This window comes from Plutella xylostella, chromosome 8 (assembly GCF_932276165.1).
Source record: "Plutella xylostella chromosome 8, ilPluXylo3.1, whole genome shotgun sequence".
NCBI classification, from domain to species: Eukaryota; Metazoa; Arthropoda; class Insecta; order Lepidoptera; family Plutellidae; genus Plutella; species Plutella xylostella.
In genome coordinates this window covers 5,528,525-5,548,993 of record NC_063988.1, presented here as the reverse complement: position 1 = coordinate 5,548,993, position 20,469 = coordinate 5,528,525, and the positions used below count along the sequence as shown (strand labels likewise).

At 39.3% G+C, this 20,469-nt stretch overlaps 2 protein-coding genes across 5 annotated transcripts in view; one reads left to right on the top strand and one right to left on the bottom strand.

Moving 5' to 3' along the window:
- Positions 1-1,087: 1,087 nt before the first annotated feature.
- LOC105381662 (ribosome biogenesis protein WDR12 homolog) lies at positions 1,088-4,837 on the top strand. The gene is made up of 9 exons (XM_038114788.2): positions 1,088-1,264; positions 1,353-1,652; positions 1,876-2,016; positions 2,202-2,377; positions 2,494-2,558; positions 2,714-2,858; positions 3,248-3,349; positions 3,750-3,879; positions 4,492-4,837. The coding sequence occupies exons 1-9, from the start codon at positions 1,206-1,208 to the stop codon at positions 4,634-4,636; spliced, it is 1,263 nt and encodes a 420-aa protein (XP_037970716.1). The 5' UTR covers positions 1,088-1,205; the 3' UTR covers positions 4,637-4,837.
- The window catches only part of LOC105381663 (protein alan shepard), a 105,820-nt gene continuing 90,179 nt past the window's right edge, over positions 4,829-20,469 (bottom strand). For 2 of the 4 annotated variants that reach the window (XM_011551443.3, XM_038114784.2), the window contains exons 3-10: positions 13,138-13,409; positions 12,990-13,048; positions 12,252-12,376; positions 10,715-10,909; positions 10,306-10,446; positions 9,853-10,116; positions 9,577-9,615; positions 4,829-9,431 (exon numbers count right to left, since the gene is read on the bottom strand). In XM_011551443.3, the coding sequence (XP_011549745.3) occupies positions 9,300-9,431; positions 9,577-9,615; positions 9,853-10,116; positions 10,306-10,446; positions 10,715-10,909; positions 12,252-12,376; positions 12,990-13,048; positions 13,138-13,409 (1,227 nt within the window). In that variant the 3' untranslated portion in view covers positions 4,829-9,299. The remainder of the gene's footprint in view (positions 9,432-9,576; positions 9,616-9,852; positions 10,117-10,305; positions 10,447-10,714; positions 10,910-12,251; positions 12,377-12,989; positions 13,049-13,137; positions 13,410-20,469) is intronic. The other 2 variants (XM_011551444.3, XM_011551445.3) reach the window with 2 other exon arrangements.

Here is a 20,469-nt window from a genome sequence, read left to right as displayed (position 1 = left end):
TAAAATCTTATAGAATAAAGAAATATTAAACATTTATGTGAGCTGTCACCGGAACAGATAAGTTTGTGGCACTGTATAATTGTCGCAGCCGGATCGTATAATCCGCCGTATTACATTACGGCTGGCCGCATTACAAAACAGGGCCGCTTTGTAATGCGGCGGTTCAACGTTTAGCCGGATTGAATATGGCTGAATGAAAATGCGCCGGATTGTATTCGACATCATACGTCATTCAATACGGCTGGCCGTTATGTAATACGGCGAGAGATAAGCCGCCGCTTTGAAAGATTTTAGTTTCGATTTGTCATACTCGTGGCGCTGCTTGACATATGTAACAACAATAATGGCGTTGGATGCAGATATTTCATGATGATTAAACTGAAGAAATTGTGTTAAATATGTTAGTAAGCAATGACGTCAAGAATATTTTTTTCGTGAAATTAAATAATGTCTTTTCCGATCAAATGCGGAACAGTACAAAACGTACAAAAGTTACAACCCACATCAAACAGCTAAAGTCACCATGGTTTCTGCGGGTCGGCGGAATTCCACACAGTATTACTGGGTCAAAAAATATAACATAATGAATGTGGTTGGTGAAGATTATTTGATCTTAAAGAACAATAATTCGAAAGATCCTACAATTCGAGTATTTTGAACAGTATTTTCATACTTTAATGGAAGTCTTTAAAATTTATTTACTCTTTTATGATTTTTATAACCACAATACAGTAAATCTACCTTATGGACTAGGTGGTAAAACTACCTAAATTACAGAATTCCTTGAGCTGTAATTTAATGCTTAGTATGGTCATGGTCACCCTACAATTTCGGTAGTAGTACGATGCGGCTAAACGTGGGCCGCCGTATTGAAGAACGCATCGAAATGAAAATCCGGCTAAACGTTGAACCGGCGCATTACAAAGCGGCCCTGTGTGGTAATGCGGCCAGCCGTAATGTAATACGGCGGATTCTACGATCCGGCTGCGACATAATCATTAGCGTTTATCCAGCGTTTAAAAAACGTCGTCGAGTGAAACCTTCCTAACTCACATGTGGTAGTTTTTGTCTATGTAGTTTAAAAATAAAAATGTCATTAACATTTTGACGTTCTTAAAAAAATCCTCATGTGTTTTGGTTTTATTCATAAATGTTTACGATTTTATTAAATAAACCGAGTTAGAGATAAATAATAACCCGCCAACATGGACGTGGAATCTACAGAGGCTCAATTACAAGTGAAATTCATAACCAAACAGGAACAGTAAGTTGTTAATTTGCTGTATTTCCAAACACATGTTGCCGGCTCAAGCATGTCCTTTCGTATAACCAAAACATTTGTATCTTTTCAGCTATGCTGTTCCGGACAACCCCTATGCCCTTCAGAGTAACGTTCAGACTGCTGAATTAAACACCTTAGTCAATGCTCTATTAAAAGAGTCCAACCCTGATTTGAAGAAAGCTGTAGAGTTTGACTTTTTAGTATGTGGGGAACTACTTTGCACCCCCCTTTCGGAGCACCTCCAAGAGAAGGGGGCTTCCACAGAAGAAACTCTTGAAATTGAATACTTTGAAAGATATCCAGCTCCTAGACCTCAAGACTGTTTGATGCATGATGACTGGGTCTCTGCCGTTCAAGCTCATGTTAATTGGTATGTTAAAATTTCATGTCAAACTATGAATCCTCAGGTCCTGTCCACCAATCCTCTGTAAATAGTCTCTAAAATAATTTTAAATTAGCCAGTTTAATGTCACTGCTGGTCATGGCCATTTCCTAGGACCACAACTTTTCAGCCATTTTAATGATTTTGATATACAATTAATATACATTTTGATATATGTATATGTATACTGAATGTTAAACATTCTCCCCAGGATTCTCACAGGCTGCTACGACAACAGCATCCACATCTGGAGCACAAAGGGTCAGCACAAGCTGGCCATTCCGGGACACACCTCTCCAGTGAAAGCGGTCTCCTGGGTATCATTCAATAATGACCAGGGGGTGTTTGTCAGGTTTGTATAAATATTGCCAAGAATCTTAACATTATTATAAATGTAAAAGTTTGTGTCTATGTTTGCATTTTGCTCCGCCATGCCAAATTTACAGTAACTAAAAAAAAAATAGTAATAGATTATCACATAGACCGCATTTGATTCTGTAATCTAGAGTTTTTCCAAAAGCTATTCTTTTGTTTCAGTGGTTCACACGACCAGTCAGCGATGCTGTGGGTATGGAACGTGGAAGGCAATTCGGTAGACTGTGTAGTCACTTGTCGAGGACATGAGAAGGGAGTGGAATGCCTTGCGGTCTCACAAGATGCTGCCAAATTTGTCACGGGAAGCTGGGACAATAATATCTGCATCTGGAGTGCTAGTGAGTAAACCCTATTGCATGAGAGGGCGCCAAACTTGATAAATGGTTTAAGCTGTATAAAAAATAAAGTATTTAATTTGATAATTGAAACTAAACTATGTGAATGGTTGTTACAGATTTATCAGATGTGGACAATGTGCCTGTACGGAAAAAGAGTAAACCAGACCATGGAAGCACAAGGGTAAGATTTACCATGTAAATTTAAACTTTTTGTAATTCCACCACTACCTTATGTAATTTATCTTTTATTCAGACTGGGTCCAAATGTCTGATGATTTCATGTATCTTGTTTTGACGTTTTTATAAATCTTCACAACTTTTTTCTGTCCTAAACAGGAGCCCCTATCAACACTGAAGGGGCACCGGGAAGCGGTGTCCGGCGTGCAGTGGATGGACTACAACACGGTACTCTCCAGTGGCTGGGACCACCTCATCAAGCTGTGGGACTGCGAGCTCGGCGGCATCAAACAGGAGATTGCTGGTAAGTTGGTGAATGAAGAATGAGAGCCTGTGATCCAGTGAAGAATTTAACTTTATACGAAGTTTGTTTCTAAACAAAGTTGATGAATATACTCACAACGAAAGTAGGTATATTCATCAAATTTGTTTATGAATGCAATCGCCCTCAGAGCTGCAGGAGTTTTCTATATGTATGCTCAGTAGGTAAATCAAAAGCTGGATTAATATATACTTAATTTAGTTTACTTTCTCTCTCTCTTTACGACCTCTATTTTACACCTTTGCGTATCTCATAATAATATAACATCCTTTCAGTAACAGTCGTGAGCTTGCATGCTCTGCAATATTTGGTTGGCACTATTGCGGATAATAACTAACGGTAGATTCAATTACCAATCACATTTATTCCAGGAAACAAGGCGTTCTTCGACGCTCACTGGTCTCCTCACAGCAACTGCATCATCACGGCTTCAGCTGATAGACACATCCGACTGTACGACCCTCGATCCACGGGTGAGTGCTCTAATGTATTCATGAATATCATGTAACATCACATGAGAATCATGAGATCAGACACAATTATCTTATCACTCCTCCCTGTATAATGAAGGACTATTAGGTCTCAAACGCTAACTTCACAAACTTTGGATATACCTACCTCTAATATGTGGCCTGGCTGGTTTATAATTTCTGGGTGTTATACGATTGGCGTGTAACTCTTGCTGTTGAAACATCGTTATATGATTGTAAAATACGAAAGCGAACCTATAAATATCTTTACAACCCATCTACCATCACCAACCCATCAAAAAATTACAATACCTGCAACCTAAACATCATAATTAAACCAAAATGAGAATCCCATTCTTGTCTCTATTTCCAATAAGGACCTAACCTACAACCCCATCCGCAGAGAGTATCGTGAAGACGACGTTCACCTCGCACACGGGCTGGGTGCAGTCGCTGCGCTGGTCCAAGACCAAGGACACTCTGTTCCTGTCGGCCGGGTACGACGGACAGGTCAAGCTGTGGGAGACCAGGAGGTAAGCGCACTTAGGAGGTTCATATGATAAGCTGAATTTCACTTAGTATATTGACATTATATGGTCTATTTCCCGTAGTATGAGCAGTACCAAACTTAAAATTCAGTTTAACGCAATTTTTCTTACCAATTCAAGGGTAGTCGCTTATGGTCACCGCACATATAACCGTAACTTAAAGGGATCGCCTCTTTTTTGTTCTATCAACCAGTAGAACGCGAGCTCGCGAACACCTGACGCGAAGGTGTCCCTTTACGTTACGGGTATGTGTACGTTACATGTGCGGTGACTTTTAAGGGCCTACCTATATTTGATTGTTGACTTTTATTGGATCGGTATTGTTATAATCATTAACAGCTCGTTACAACTCTACAGGGCCTCTGTAGAATGTAGTCCAATGTATTGGGTTACGTGGGTGTTAGTCTGTCATTCATTATGTCATCATCATCAGCCCGTAGTCGTCCACTGCTGGACATAGAACTCTCCCAAGCAATGCTACGGCAGTCTGTCCTCAGCCTTCCTCATCCAACCGCGAATTCCATTTAATACACATATCAATCTAATACTTACACTTAAAACTGGATTTAACTAATTCTGGCATTTCTTCCATTCCAGTCCACGTACCCCGCTGTACGACCTCACTGGTCACGAAGACAAGGTGCTGTGCTGTGATTGGTCGAACCCCGCGCTACTGGTCAGTGGTTCGTCGGATAACACGCTCAGGATATTCAAGGCCAAACACGCCATGGGCGACTCGTAGGTATGACACTCAAGTCTAGTTCTCAGGTTAGTGCCTTCAAGGAACATTTCGCAATAAACACCGGCCAAACGTTAATTATACCTATATGTTGTTGAATCAACTCAGTTATTTGTTGTTTATAATATAATCGTACCACGAGATGGAACTGTTTTGTAAGGGAATCGTTGGGACATTAAAAATAAAATGAAGAACTAGATTTGGTTTCGCTTGTTTTATTTCAATCATTTGCTCTTACAAAATATGTTCAATGCAAAGGAACATGACTCGTCACAATAAAACATGCTCTTAGTACCATTTTGTTTTATATTTTTATATTATTTTAGTCCAGCATAACTATAAATAACGCGGGTCACATAAAAATGCTCATAGCACAATATAGAAACTTGCAAACACTTTGTAACAAAATAGATACATAACTTTCCTCTATGTGTTCCTCTGAGAGAAATGCTTTCACTATTATCATAGTTATGCCAAACTCCACATCATAACACAACGAAGCAACATGTCCCTTAAAAATATTCATTCTTACCAACAATTTCATTTCATTTTTTTTACATTTTATGATGTTTTTTGTTTTTGCATTTCGTATTTCTAGGCTACCTAACTAAAATTATCTAAACTATTCTACTGCTAGACTAGTCTGCTGGGTAGAACACCACACTAAATTAATACACATTGGACAAATACATTCGTATCGAATTCCGACAGATTTTTTGTTTTTTTTTTAGTTTTCTTTGTTTACACTTAGTCAACTACATAACAAAAGAGGTGAAAGCAAACTTGTTCAACGGAAACTTACGTGAAGAATGTAATTTCTGTTAGATTTTCTTACTCGCTACTGCGGCGGAGGAGCCGGCGCGCGCTTCAGTCCATTCAAATTAAATTATTTAATAAACTAACAAAGGAAAGTACCCCAGAGCCCGCGGCCGGCTCGCCTCCGCCTCATTGGAAATATATTAAACTAGGGCTCTATTCTATCTATCTTAGCGTCGAAACATTTTTTTTTCCTAATCCCTAACCTATCTATAACTTATCCTAATTAACCCTACAAGCTAACCTTTCTTTGTCAACGGCCCTATTAGCTCCACTAGTCTCCATTTCACAAACGAATCAAGCGTTCTCTTAAATTAAGTGACTTATGTTTAAAACATTTACTTATCCGAGCTATATTTTATGTTAAAGAGTTCAATTCTAATCATCGACATGGTAGTTATCTTACTTTTGGTTTTCAAGTAATTGGTTCCCCAATATACGAAACTTTTGTGCTCGTACAATTTTGATTTCATGTCTCTCAACGACATCTACATATTTTCTCTGTAATCTCAATTTATAGTAATTATCACGCCATGTTAAGAATGTTGTGGTGAGCTAGGAACATCTGTGATACACACGATTTCAGTTTCACACATCCGCATAGCTTCATGCGACCAAATGCAGCGTCGAAACAGCGACGCTATAAAACCATGCAAATATCGACTTTATGTTATCTCTACGTTTCTTACTAACTGAAAGGTACGAGCTACGATACCTTTACAATGTACAAATATAGAGTGAACATGTGACTATTATTTCATTTTATGATTTTGTATTTTCATAAAAGCTAAAGGCACTACTCTGAAAGTAATATTATTGCTTACAATTGGAAGGAAAGCATTAAGGATAAAGTAATGCAGTACGAAATGATTGAACGCTTCCGATGTTTCAACGGGACTGGCAATCTACCATCTCACTTACGCGTAATACATGGGACAACAATCTAATCACAAAGAGATCAGCGACGCACACGCATCGTGGGGAAAATATTAGGACACTCTACTTATTGCCTGACACTTACAAACTGAAATATGTAGACACCTGATACATCAATTTTAAATGCAAAGATTAGCGGAAATATCTATCGGAAGACTGCTTTGACAGGAAGCCATAGTCGAACACTAAACAAACACACGCAACATCTACTTATCTAAGCGCAGGCGCCGCCACGCCCGCTGCAGTGCACTTCGTGGTCATTGCGATTTCACAAGAAGTAAAGGCGGTTCATTATTCAGTTCAGTTAATTTGGCCTGATCAGAAATTATAATAATACTGATCTACGGAGTATTATGGAACAATACGATTTAAATTCAAAAGATACTAATAAAAATCTCACTTTTCATTAGCCTTTGTTAGGTGTGATGTAACCCGGTGTGTTAACTCATAGTGCCTCAGGCAGTCAGCTTCCTACCAGCGCCACGACTGAGCGCTAGAACCTTTATCAAACCATATTTTGACGATGAGCTAACGTTTGCTAACAGTTAAAAAAAATACTCTTCGGTGCAACACTACGTTAGTTGTTAAACAAGAAAAGAAAAACTACAAATTCAAATCAACCACTCTTCGTTCAAAACCTGCATTCGTTAGTCTCATTTTCCTGTATCGTTTACTTTTTTTATATCGAAGTCTCAGTAAGTATTTTTTAGTACTTAGGTACAGGTTTTGAATGAACGAGTGGTCACTTAAATGTCAGTTAATTACAGTTAATATTATCAAACATTTAACTAGTCTTCAGTCCCTGAGTTGTATAAATATTTTCCTACTTCTTACTCGATTTTAATGATTTGTATACTTTGGTTCTGATGAAACTCTTGTCGTGCCAAAATAGAATTAAACAGTTGCGATATAGTAGGCTTTACTCGTACCCATCAACAATGTATATACATATCCATGTATAATTTATATATATTCAATATAAAAATATCAAATTTCATATAAAGTCATAAAGTGTACCCAAAACCTACGTGATGGTACAAAAAGTGTTCACAGTCACCAATACGGCGATACACTTTGGATTTCGCTTTTAAAATGTGGAAATAAAAATTGGAATTTGATTAGTTGTTCTCTAGTGGAATGTGCCGACCGCCCCCTAATAACACGACTACTGTTGACTCAGTACATGATTCTCAAAAAAGGATCACCTCGTCATATTCAAAATATGAGTTCTCCACGTACAAAAATTTGTATAGAATCGTAAAATGTATAAATAGATAGATTTTACAATACAACTGCTTATTGCTAAAGTTCCGTGTTGATGAGTTGCGCGGGCGCAGGTGTTCGCGTCACGGAGCTACAAGCGGGCACTACTCAGTGTTGCAGGACAGGGCTGGTTACAATTTATACTTGGAATTTATATTGACAACAAAACAATTGTAGGTAAGTATAGTTTTCTATAGGGGTATACATCGATTCAGTCATATGTTTTGATTTGGCAACTATTTATTATCTACTGAAGAGTAAAGTTGTAAGGTTTGAAGATTTACGATCACAGCGGTAAAAGAAAGTAAAACAGAAAGATGGAAACATGAAAAGGAATCGTTGCATACCTATTATTCACTTTTAAGACTTTTATGAAATACTCGTCCGGCCGAGGTGTGGAGGCACTGTTTGTTTTACGATAAACTATTGTCTATTAAAATTTAGTTTAAGAAACGTTCACCTCGAATTATAGGCATGAGAAACTGATTTTAAATGCTTCAATTAAAACATACTTGCGATCCTTGGAAGACTGCATCAGTATATTATTACAATGTAGATAATACTGTATACTATGTACGTGTGTATAGTCCCACTTTTAAATAAATCTCTAAGCACCATGATGTGCCAAACACATTTTCGAACATGTACCGTTTACATAAAGCTGCCTGGTAATAAGCTGTGTAAATACAAAATGTAATTATATGTTTTTTTCTGTATTTTAAAAATACGCGTCACGGAAGATTTTGAATCTTCAACAAAATTTAATGTTACATCTTGAGTAACTTGCATATTCCATCCTCATATCCAAATATTCTTAAAATGGTTTCCTTTTATCGCTTGATTTACAATATATTTTAGATTTCACCTACGTGATATGACCGCTTCCACTTAGCTATCTCCCTACCCTCCACTCAGATATTGCTTTCCTCCTACTCCTGTTAAAATCCTTAACTTCCATTTCTAATAAATAACTCATTATAATCTTCATAATTTCATAATATACAAGATACTGGATTTAATAGTATTGCACGTATTTTGATGAGTTTATGCAGTTTCAACATTTTTAATTCCATCAGTTTATACGAATTTCGCGACATTCTTAATTTTAAATATGACACTGATTTGTTCGAAATAATGCCCGTCCAAGGACGTGTTTAAATTTTTGAAGTTCATACTAGAAATTATACTACAATAATTAAAATAAAATAAATACCTAACTATCTTAAATAATCTTGTCAACAAGATCCAACCTCTGTCTAGAATCTTAAATTTAAATTTTCATAAAACAATAATAAAATTATAATGTAAAAACACATTTAAAATTGCAGCTCTATCTATACATCAAATCCTCTCCTTGAACCGTCAAAAGACCTCATCAAAACATCACAGCGAATGAAATGAGCGGCGTTATCGTTTGTCGTGGCCACGCAGGTAGGAGCACACTCGGAGCCCGAGCAGAAATTAAAAGTGAAGCTAAGTCCAAGACATAAGGAGGCTTCACTGCGACGCCGCCGCCGCCCCCCGGTGACAAGGAGCTTTCGATGAAGTCTGTCACGGTAGCAAATTAAAACTAAAACAAATTAACATTGTAAAAAGTCACAGTTGCTTTGATTTTTGGCTCGTGTACAGCGCGGAGTATTGTTGGTGGCGTTTACTTGGGCGGCGGGTATGGCTGGTAGGCCTCGTCCGGGGACGCTGCCGTCGACGCGTGCTCGCTCTCCATCGGCATCTGGATGATGGGCGGGGTCGGGCCCGCGAAGTACTGATACGGGTGCGAGAAGTACTGAAACATACAAACAAATAATCAGTCAGACGTTCCCGACATACGGTCCAGCGTACAGCAAGCACGAGTGAGCGGTGGGGCAAAAGCGAGGGTTTACAGGAGGTAAACAGTGCACAGCTTTGATTAGTAACTTATTGGCACTCACGTATAACTCATTTTCCGGCCTTAAGCTGTCCCAGTTTACCTGGAAACAGACATCATCATCAGTCTACTGTTGACTGAATTTATCCCTCGAACCTATTATTTTGTCTTAGATGCCTAGTCTTTTTCTAAATTTTGTATTGCCGGGTTTTATAACTATAATGTATGGGAAGAAACAAAATTCTCAATATCAGAGAAAAATCCTGTCCAATAGTGCCTTCCTAAATGTCCAAAAAACTAAAGACAAACACCACGAACACAATTCAGACAAGCTACTTACATATTGGCTAGGTACAGAGTCGATGGGTATATGCGCGGGGTGCGCGGCGTGGGCAGCAGGGTGGGCCGGCGGGATGAGCGCGGCGTAGGGCGCCAGCCAGGCGGCGGCGGCGGCGGCGGGGTGCGCCGCGTGGTGGTGGTGCAGCTGCGGGTGGTGGTGGAAGGCCGCCACGCCGTACACGCCGGCGCCGCCGCGGTACACCCCGGTGCAGTCGCCGGAGCCGCCGCCGACGCCGCCCGCGTACACGCCGCCTACTCCCATAGCCTGGAATTAAAAGAATGCATGTGATTAGTTTTTCAAAATGCCACGACTTTTAGGTACCTTAGTATTGTAGTTGCAAGTCACATTCGCGGTTGCAAGCCGTTCATCATGTAACATACCGAGAAGTTGAGATGTTGTTTGATGGAAAATTACTTTAAAGGTAATCAGTAATAGTTATTAGAGATGTATTACCTGAGAGACAGCGTCGTTGTTGTCCCTCCACGTCCTGGGTCCGTCCTGCTTGTTGTAGACGGCTTTCTTCTTGTTGCCGCCGTCAGCAAACTTCACCAGCAGTGGCTCCTTGGCACCGGCAATCGGGTTGCCGTTAAACATCTAAAAATGAAATAAATATAGTTGAGTAAAATTTTATGAAATGTTATGATTACGACGATTTAGAGCAAGGTTTCTTTCAAATAAAGTTTAACACAAGTTAGTTTGTACTGCGTAAAAAAATACTTGCACATTATGTTTAACAGTTACAATAATTGTCGCTCGGCATACATAAATTCATATAATATTTAAAATAAAAATATCACGTTTCTACCTTTTAATGAAACTGCACAATTGTAGTTGTTGTAGTTGTTGAAATTGACAAATTTACCTGGATGATCTGTTCGCATTTCTCCCGCGACTCCATGCGAGCGAAGCCCACACCTTTGCTGTGGCCGTGGGTGTCGCGCAGGATCCTGGTGGACACGACTTGGCCGAACTTGGCCAGCAGCTGGTCCACGTCATTCTCCTTGAAGTGCGGCGGCAGATTCGCCATGTACAGGTTCGTGGGGTCCTGCTCCTGTTGCTGCAAGGAAACGCCCGGAGGGCGAGGTAAAGCTACTGCTCGCTCAGCCTTAATATTCAGTATTTCATTGTATTCACTTCAAATTGATTAAATATGTCTCATGAATGGGACTTAAAATCCAATAATTATTATCTGTAGGTGTTATCGTTCACGTATTGTTTTTACTTATCAAACTGGTTTATTGTTATAATTAACGAATATTGGCCAAAGTTTGCGTTTGTTTTGAACGGATATTAAAAGAGATTTTATTTCAAGTATACCATCAACATTAATAATACTGATTACCAGATGATTTTCACATGTTAAGTTAAAATACCCATAAACCACAATTAAAATAATTTGCATAAACTTAATTTAGGCATTCTTTTTTAGTAACAATGTAGTTAAAGTAAGCAGTAACTGAATATTTATGCTTCAAGAGTTGTTAAAAGTGAAGCCCGCATAGATTATCTAGACACTGAAGCCAGCTCTGACGTCAATCAGCAGTTCGATCTAATATGCTATTTATTACATAATAATGTAGGTGTTATCAACGAGATAGGCATATACATCAGCATAGGTTTTTAAGCTAGTTTAGGTCGCATACACATGGCCATTAATATATTTAAAGCATAGAAATACCCAGAGCCCTGTAGCGAAAAACAGTTACATTGTTATACGCTGAAGCATACCACAATAGAAGTTAGATGAAACAATGTCTGAAGTAATAGTAGTAAAGCGTTATATTTGCGTCAAGTTTGCGTAACATTTAAGGTATAACATACTTACAACACGCTAGTGTTAGACTGATCACGACTATGCAGACAAACCAATTGTGTCCGCCCCCGTTATCAACTTACAAATGAATGAATACTCTGCTAACTCTGATAAACAACATCACATTCAAAATAATATTTGGTTCACATTCACGAACTAATGTAAGGGCCTACAACTAGGCGGATCAGAAAACCTAATAGATGGGAAAGTCTTTACACCGCACAGAATGGCAATGAAAGATTCTACGGTTCGGATGTCTAGGACATGGTTTACGTTAAGATCATGTTAGATATGACTTTTACTTTAAATATTTAATTAAATATACTTAGTACGGGATTTTTGCTTACAGATAATAATAGGATACATACTAAAGCTATAAGGTAAATTTTATTATAATAATTTTTGGAGTGACGGAATGGACAAGGGTAGAATATTTTTGGGTAATCGAAGGAGTAGACGGGACTTTAGGATGGGAAGGGTTGTGGGTTTTAGGAAGACCAGGTATTTAGAAGAATTAAATTCGGATGTCACAGCGGGTTAGGAGCAGGCGGTTAGTATAATAGTATTACTTGCATGCACAACGTACACGGTTCAGTCTACGCAGGAACCAGATACCCACTTTAGCCATCTGGGCCTGTACACCTTTGGCCTGTAATCCTTTTACTGCAGCCTCCGCTGATGCGATCGTCTCAAAATCTACAAACCCGTAACCTGTGGAGAAAGCGTATTTGTGATTATAACAACGTGTTTTAACACATTTCTGTTACAATAAAACGTTCGTGTTGAAAGTAACATGAAACATGCTTTGTCTAAAAATGTAAGAAAGTTACAGACAACAACAGTCGATAATATAGGTAGGTATAATGTGTTACATAAAAGATGAATCTCTGAACATTTATGTAATACTGTGCTTGTTTCTTTGAACATGTATCGTAAATACTGTGCTATGGTGCATTATAGTGAGTAATGACGTCTACGAATAACAAAACATTTAGGTAATACGAGTAGATGAAGGAATAAAAAATAACACATATTGTTTCGAATTAAATTAGAAAATTCTAATTCGTGCATTATATTGGAAAAGTCTCACCATAGATGGGTTAGTTAATGAAGATATATGGTATTCTAGAAAATAATATATTTCATAATAATTCAATCTTGAAAAGAGTTTTATTCTTGATGCAGGAGTTAACTTGTTAATATACATGATAATATTATGTAATTATGCACTGTTATAAATACCTCTACAGTATAAGTTATAGAAATATATAGGTATCTAAGTATAATAATGTTGTTAATAACGTACGTAATGAATGTAGTTTACCTTTACATTTATTTGTGTTTTTGTCCAGTATTGCTTTTGTAGAAATAATGTTACCATACCTGAAAACCACAATATAAAATTAATATCAAACCAAGCGATTTGAAAAAAATTGGTAAAGGAGTAAGTAAAGTTATCGGTGTGAACTTACATCTGGCACATTTGGACCAAGTCCTTGTCGGTGGTGTTCTGCGAGAGGCCGCGGATGTAGAGGTTGGTGCGGCTGAGCTGCTCGCCCACGTTGCCGGTGGTCGAGGCGGACGAGGCGGGGGGCGGGGGCGCCGTGCTGAGCGACGTGGACCGCGTGCCGCCGCCCGAGCCCGTGTTGGACGACGACGACGACGCCGTGTTGGCGGGCGACGCCGCCGTGGGCACCCGCGCGCCGCCGCCCGCGCACCCGCCGCTCATCGACGCACCCGTATACTGAAACAAACATCCCCATATGTAAAACTGAAGGATATACGCGTGACGAAGCAGAATAACTCCTGTAAATTTAAGCGGAATAAATAACAGATTTTCTTGCCAACATTCACCACCCATGCAAACGAGACGTGAGTGTAAATAATAAATTAGCCTTTAGGCTCAGCGGGCTATAAATATTCCGGGCCGCTTTGTTACCTTTGCGAGACGGGATGAAAATATTAAATTATCCGACCGACATTGAAAACATAAACAAGTTGCGCTCGTAAAACGCTGAAGGGCGCTTGCGACATTTCCTAAGTCGAGGGGTCGTAAGTGTTAATACGAATGCTCATCTCGCGTCAAGTTAGGCGAAGGAGCGGGCTGACGCCGAGACTGGGGCGAGTTCATTGAAAATAACTGCTCTTTCAGAGACGTGGTATGACGCCGGTCATTAGTTATTCAGCGAGCGGGTAATGAAAAGGGCGAGGCGCGTAATGAAGGCATGGTGATTCCGAGCACGCACCAGTAATCGACTCTCGCGATGTGCTCCGTCGTATGCGACTGATCGCTGTGTGGATATGGACTGGCGGAGAACAGAACGGTACTCGTCATGTACTTATCGCAGTTCACTCACTTTATTTGGTTAACTTTCAGACAGAAGACAATCGATGGCGCAGTCAGGGGTGTCGGGTTTTATTACGATATTATGTCGCGTCGCGCCAGTTAGACGTTTCATCAATAGTTGCTACCTACGTATAGTTATTTCCTGTTTCATATACGTACTGAGTTAAGTTTTGGCTTGCTATTTTGTATTTAAATATAGACATTTCCTTCCTGCACGGCTCCTAGACGTGCTGTTAAGTGCTAGCAGAAGCGTGTATAAATTAGAAGCTTCAATAAGACACACACGCACGCACATTGTTTGGAGAATTTATTTGCACCATTAGCGCCGCGTGTACGTGGTTATGTGCGCTTAGTTAACATATTAAACCCATAAAATGCGTGTTCATCGTTGGCACAACTCATCAACTGGAACTAGTTTCTGCGTCTGCCACAATAATTCCGTGTATCTAAGGTTTATGAACTCTACATAAATTTCGTGTACCACTGTTACTGTTATTTTAACTGTGATAATGTTTAATTTACCTTAAACGCGTCAACAATTATATTTACGTCGGCATTTTGAATACAATCTAAACCATTCGAGTAAATACCGAACTGAATTCCAGTGAGAGTAATTCCACAAACCAATAAGTGGTGGCCGTAGCGCCCAAAATTGAGTGATAGCGTTCAATTTACGCCGCCGAATTAAATTCGATTCGCAAACCAATTGGCGTCCTGTCGAGTGGACGCCGCCAATTCTTACTAATTTAAGTAAATTACCACAATTTGGACGTTATCCGCCAAGCGGGTGGCGGCTGGACTCTGCATGACTGTGTCGCGCACACTCGTGTTATCTCGTCATAGAAGTTCAAGGACTGGTCAATTAAGTACATAAGTGTACCTACAATTAATGCTAACCATGCATGGTACTGTGCCGCCTTCGGGGTAGGCAGAGGTAAATTTCTGCATCCACTTTTTGCGGGTGATATGGACTTATTTTGTTTTTGTTTTCAACCTTATAGGTGCCCCTATAAGGTTGAAATGTCTTATTAGGTAGGTACTTATGGTAACCATGCTCGTCTCATGGGCTCAATGTCTCACCCACAAACAAATATAGGTTAAGTACCTATATTTGTTTGTGGGTGAGACATTAAAAGTTATAATAAATTAATTATAGATGCTTGGCGAATAATATAAAGGATACATACTCCTGAGCGGAGCTGATCTGAAGGAGAAGAAGAAGAAGAAATTAATTACCTATCTGCCGCAGCATGTTGTTACGAATTTATGTAGGCAGAGGTAAATTTCTGCATCCACTTTTTGCGGGTGATATGGACTTATTTTGTTTTTGTTTTCAACCTTATAGGTGCCCCTATAAGGTTGAAATGTCTTATTAGGTAGGTACTTATGGTAACCATGCTCGTCTCATGGGCTCAATGTCTCACCCACAAACAAATATAGGTTAAGTACCTATATTTGTTTGTGGGTGAGACATTAAAAGTTATAATAAATTAATTATAGATGCTTGGCGAATAATATAAAGGATACATACTCCTGAGCGGAGCTGATCTGAAGGAGAAGAAGAAGAAGAAATTAATTACCTATCTGCCGCAGCATGTTGTTACGAATTTATGTTAAATCTCTCTACATTCATTAAATAAAACAAAAACAAAACTGTATCCTTATGTTCCTTATGAAAAATTACATATTATTATGAGACCTATCCACACTACAATACATGATTGTATCAGATGCCAAAATCCATACAGTGGTTTAAGTAATCCGATTTAAACCGTATCGCGGATCGTTTACTCGCAATATATCGCGATTTTACTGCACAAAAACACGAATTGCCGCAAGATACATTGGCACATAAAAACCGAATTAACAAGTGTCACAGTGGAGAAGCAAATCGTATTTTTGGACTTTCATATTGTGGCTCTAAGTGGCTGTTAAGAGCCAGTAATGGCTATTAAATGAAGTCAGCCAAAGAGTTGACGTGATGACGGGCACCTGTGCAATTTACTCAATTTAACTTTATTATGAAGTCGATTTCGGGTCCGGGAGTAATTAAGTGACTCAGCCAGCGCCAAAGTGGTTCGGTTTCACGACCGACTAGGTACGTTCTAATTCTAGTAAGTACTGGCGTGACGTCACTTACCTAGTTTCAAAGGCTGTCTTGAGTTTAAACTAGGTATACTCTGTTTTATACCCTTACGGTGTTTTTCATGCTTGTTTGACGACCTTTAGCAAAATATATTTAGATTTTTGGTTCATATAAGACGGCTATAGATTTATCAATTTGTCGCCACTCCGTTGGCTAGGCTTGGGTAAGTTTCATTCAGTATAGTTTGTGAAGTTGGAAGCGACCGGGCCGGCCGGGGCGTCCCCTGGGCACATCGCTGGGCACAAGTTTTGTTCAAAGCGCTCGAAATACAGTCATGTCCCGGCTTACTAATCAAGATTTATTTGATAGTTCCTGTTGGGCCAGCCAATAGTTAGTGGGTAAATTGGGCGACAATAACCGACTCTCGGATGGGAATACATTGCCGATTACCTTTGTATGGTATAGTTATAAGTTACGAGGGTTATATTAGTTAAAACTTGATTTATTATACTGCTTCGTAATTTGAGACCACGGTACCTAAACGAATACCTAAACGAATGGTTGTGTATGTGTAAGTGTATGCTATATAGTTCAGGAAGAAAGCCAGAGCAATAAGTGCCTACTTATATAATATTGTGGTTCCTGTTAGAAGCCATTTATCTAACCAAGGACGTAGATGTAAAGATACTTATAGGTTTCAATTCTCTTCTACAGTAAATTCTTTACAGGGGTACCTCTCCCAGCACCAGTTAAACAGCTACATTGAAAAAACTTAACTGAAAATAAATTCTTATATTTTTTAATACATGAAGAGCAATGAAAGCGCGCACCGGACGTCGGCGTAGACCGAGCCCTTCAGTCTGCAGTCAAGAGCTCTTTAGTTCAGAGGTTTCTTTATCATCGTTTAAGGGGAGATAAACGGGGATCCAATTTCATTAGCGGAGTCGGGTTATCTATCTAGTTTCATATTTGAAGGAGGCTGCCTCTCTCTACGTAGAGATACCTTTACTTACAATTAATTAAACTTTAAGTGCTACCAGATTTTCCCGCGAGCTTTGCAAATTCTTTAAAGTTGATCCCTTAGAAAAAATGTTTTCTTCCATCTCATTTTTTGATGCGGCTGAATTTTCGCAAAGCTGACGATTATTTTGTTTAATCCTTTGAGGGTTCAAATCATAAAATAAATATTATGTTCGCATTTGTTGAAGAAGGAACATACGGCAGCGTATCTCTGTAAGGAATAAAACAACCTTTCCAACTTTTCCTCTGATAATAATAAAATTCTTTGCTCGTGGGTGCGTCGGCTCCATCATCTGTATAGGCCGGAAATATAATTTTCCTTGCTGAGCAGATTCCCTCACGTTTTCCGTTACTGAATAACGACACCCTTAAGGCAATTTTATGGAGTTATGGGCTTCAGATGTGACGCTATTTATTGTGCAAATTGTAACCTACAGGGCCTACACCCTACAGTGCACACTGCATACTTGTAAAGTTACAAATGGCAGAGTTGCTACCAACATCTACGTATTGTTATTTTAAAGCCACTAAAAAAGTAGGGACGTAGCGTAATGACTGAAAAAAGTAAGGGGGAAAAAGTGTGTGAAAAAAGTTGTGAATGTTGGAAATGTGTTCGGTAATATTTTCCTGATCAAGTAAACATTATTTTGAAAGTTAGTTCGCCGGCAAATTCGATTATGTTTGCAAATTACACTATCGTAGCACAATTTGCGTAGCTATTTGTAAACAAACAACATCAAGACCGTAAAAGGATTTCCATTCATGAGCGGAATTTCGATTCAGTGTACCGTGAACAGTATCAAAGCCTCTACCAACTCCCGATCAAGGTCACTTCTATTCACGGCTCACGGGGATTATGTAGTACCTAAATGAGAGCCACACAGCGATAACCGTTATCAGGAGGGTTACTCTATACTGACTAAATACTGTAAATACGAACGAACGAGAGCTGTCGTGCAATCAGTACGTTTAATGTTAGAACGAGATAGAGTCATGGCTCACGAGCAGCGTTGCTAAACTTAGTTTTTCGTCATAATATAGATAGAGTGACCCCCCAGACGCGCGTCGCCGAGCGTATTGTCTTGTGAATGTGTGCGTGAGCCGGACACACTCCTGAAGTAATGAGTGACGGACAGCAATGACGTCACGCGGCGGAGGGCTGAAGGGAGGCGCGAGGTGGGCCGGGAGGGCGGGGGGGAGACCGGGACACTCAACAGTTGGTCCCGGCTCGATATGCCGGCGCGTGCGTGCCGCGGGCCACGTCACATGGCCGATGCAAAACTCATGAAACTATTTTTTACGTCGCTTTACTCTGAAACAGGTCAAGAGCGAGTCGCACGGTAGGGGTCCTGTGATTACGTACCTAATTACTGTAGTTAAATAGTCATTATGGCGGAAAGCAATAAGGCGGTCAAAAGTTTTCAGTTTCAGGCAGTCACGGCACCTGAGTTACTTGATATACTAATATACTATGCAGTTGGAAACTTTGTCAAGAATATCTAACTACGTTTACCAATACATATATTATGTGCTTTGTCGTTTTAAACATATATAATAAAAATAGGCTACGAAAGTACAAGTAGTGGGTTCCGCTCATCTGGCATAATCTTTATTGACCAAAACTCATTTCGCATAACTCGTTTGGTCTAAACTTTTTTGGCCGAACCATCACTTTGCCAAGACTTATGTGGCATAAGGCTCGTTTCGTCTAAAACTCTTTAGGCACAATCTTTAAACACCTAAGTTTCGTTTGCTCAAATTTATGTTCGTCTATACCTATGTATAATCTTGTTTCTCCTAATGTTATTTTAATAAATAATATATTAAGTATGTAGTAAATGTACAAATTGTGGTATTTTTCTCCTACATCCCGAAAATCACGATATTGTATGATCAAAAAATCGAAAGTTAACGACCAATATAATTATTACAAACCCCATGAGATCGAAACCTAAAAAATAGGTGCGACGACGAGCAAAGCGAGGAGGAGCGTGTTAGGTGCACATGTTCATCAAAACCAAAGCGGAGCGCTGCGAAGCGGAGCGGAGCGTTTTCCAAACAGCTGAAACAATACAAGGCACCAGTTTGCGCTATGTAGGGAGACGCTTCGTCAAAGTTAAAGCCAAACGAATATTATTACTTTGTATAAACCTATGCCATAGCATTATTAGGCTATTCAAGATTTGCCCATACCATTATTAGGCTAAACAATGTTATGCGAAATAACTTTTTACTAAACGATATTTATGCCATACGATTTTCGGCGTAACGAGACTTTGACCAAACGTTACTATGCAATACGAGATTAGGCAAATAAATCTTATGCCAAAAAAGGTAGAACCACAAGTAGTACTTTTTTGGACAAAACTTAACATATTTTTTTAGGTTGAGTAAGTCTAACTGCGCCTTGGTCTAACCTTTTGTACTATGACATTTGGTATGTATCTAACCACGTTATATCTGCGTTCCTAGTTCCTAGATAAATTATCTGCAGTTCTCGGAATGGATCACAAATCCCGCTGAATCTATTAAAATTGAAAGCTCCATTTGTTTTATCGTCGATTCAATCAGAGAATTAATTCTGTACAGTCTGCGGATGGACGGATCGTGACGGTGCCTCTTCCCTACTACTTTTTATACTATTTTACTATCCTCTTACATAACTAATACCGCACTATAATAGGAAGTTTTACACTCTCAAAGGAGCTTTTTTTAGCCTAACTGTGACTGCTTGTGCAAGATGTGCACGAGTTATCTATTAACAAAATATCTAATGAATTGGATTAAATTGCTAGGTACAACAACAAAACTTCGTAGAAGATGAACTTTATCTGTCAAAAATTAACTTGCGATCGCCGAAATAAAAGCAGTGTAACTTGGGAAATTAATTTGATTGATACAAGATAATTGGCCCGCGAGCGCCAACACCGCCCCTAATGGATGAGCAAAATTAATTACCTATCGAATTCAGTCCTCTCTTTCTTCCCATTTGATTGCTAATTTGTTGCTATTGACCTATTTCGTGATTAAGAGGCTCCCGTTTACAGAAGGAAATTAAATTAACAATCCAAAGGAAAAGTAATTAACCGAGTTATATACCCACTTGCGCCTCAAAAACACGCAGAAATAACGGAGGAAAAGGTCACCCTCATATTGTTACATGAGTGTTGCTTGAGTGTTGCCTTTTTGATACACAAATACGTAGAAAGGACAACAATGGCCCCTGGAAACACTACGGACAAATTGGAAACGACAAAATACTGCCACCCTCGGCCCTTCCACTGCGCCATTAATAAACTGACCGGGACAAAGTACTTCCGAAAAAAACTTGAACATATTGCTGGCTCGCAG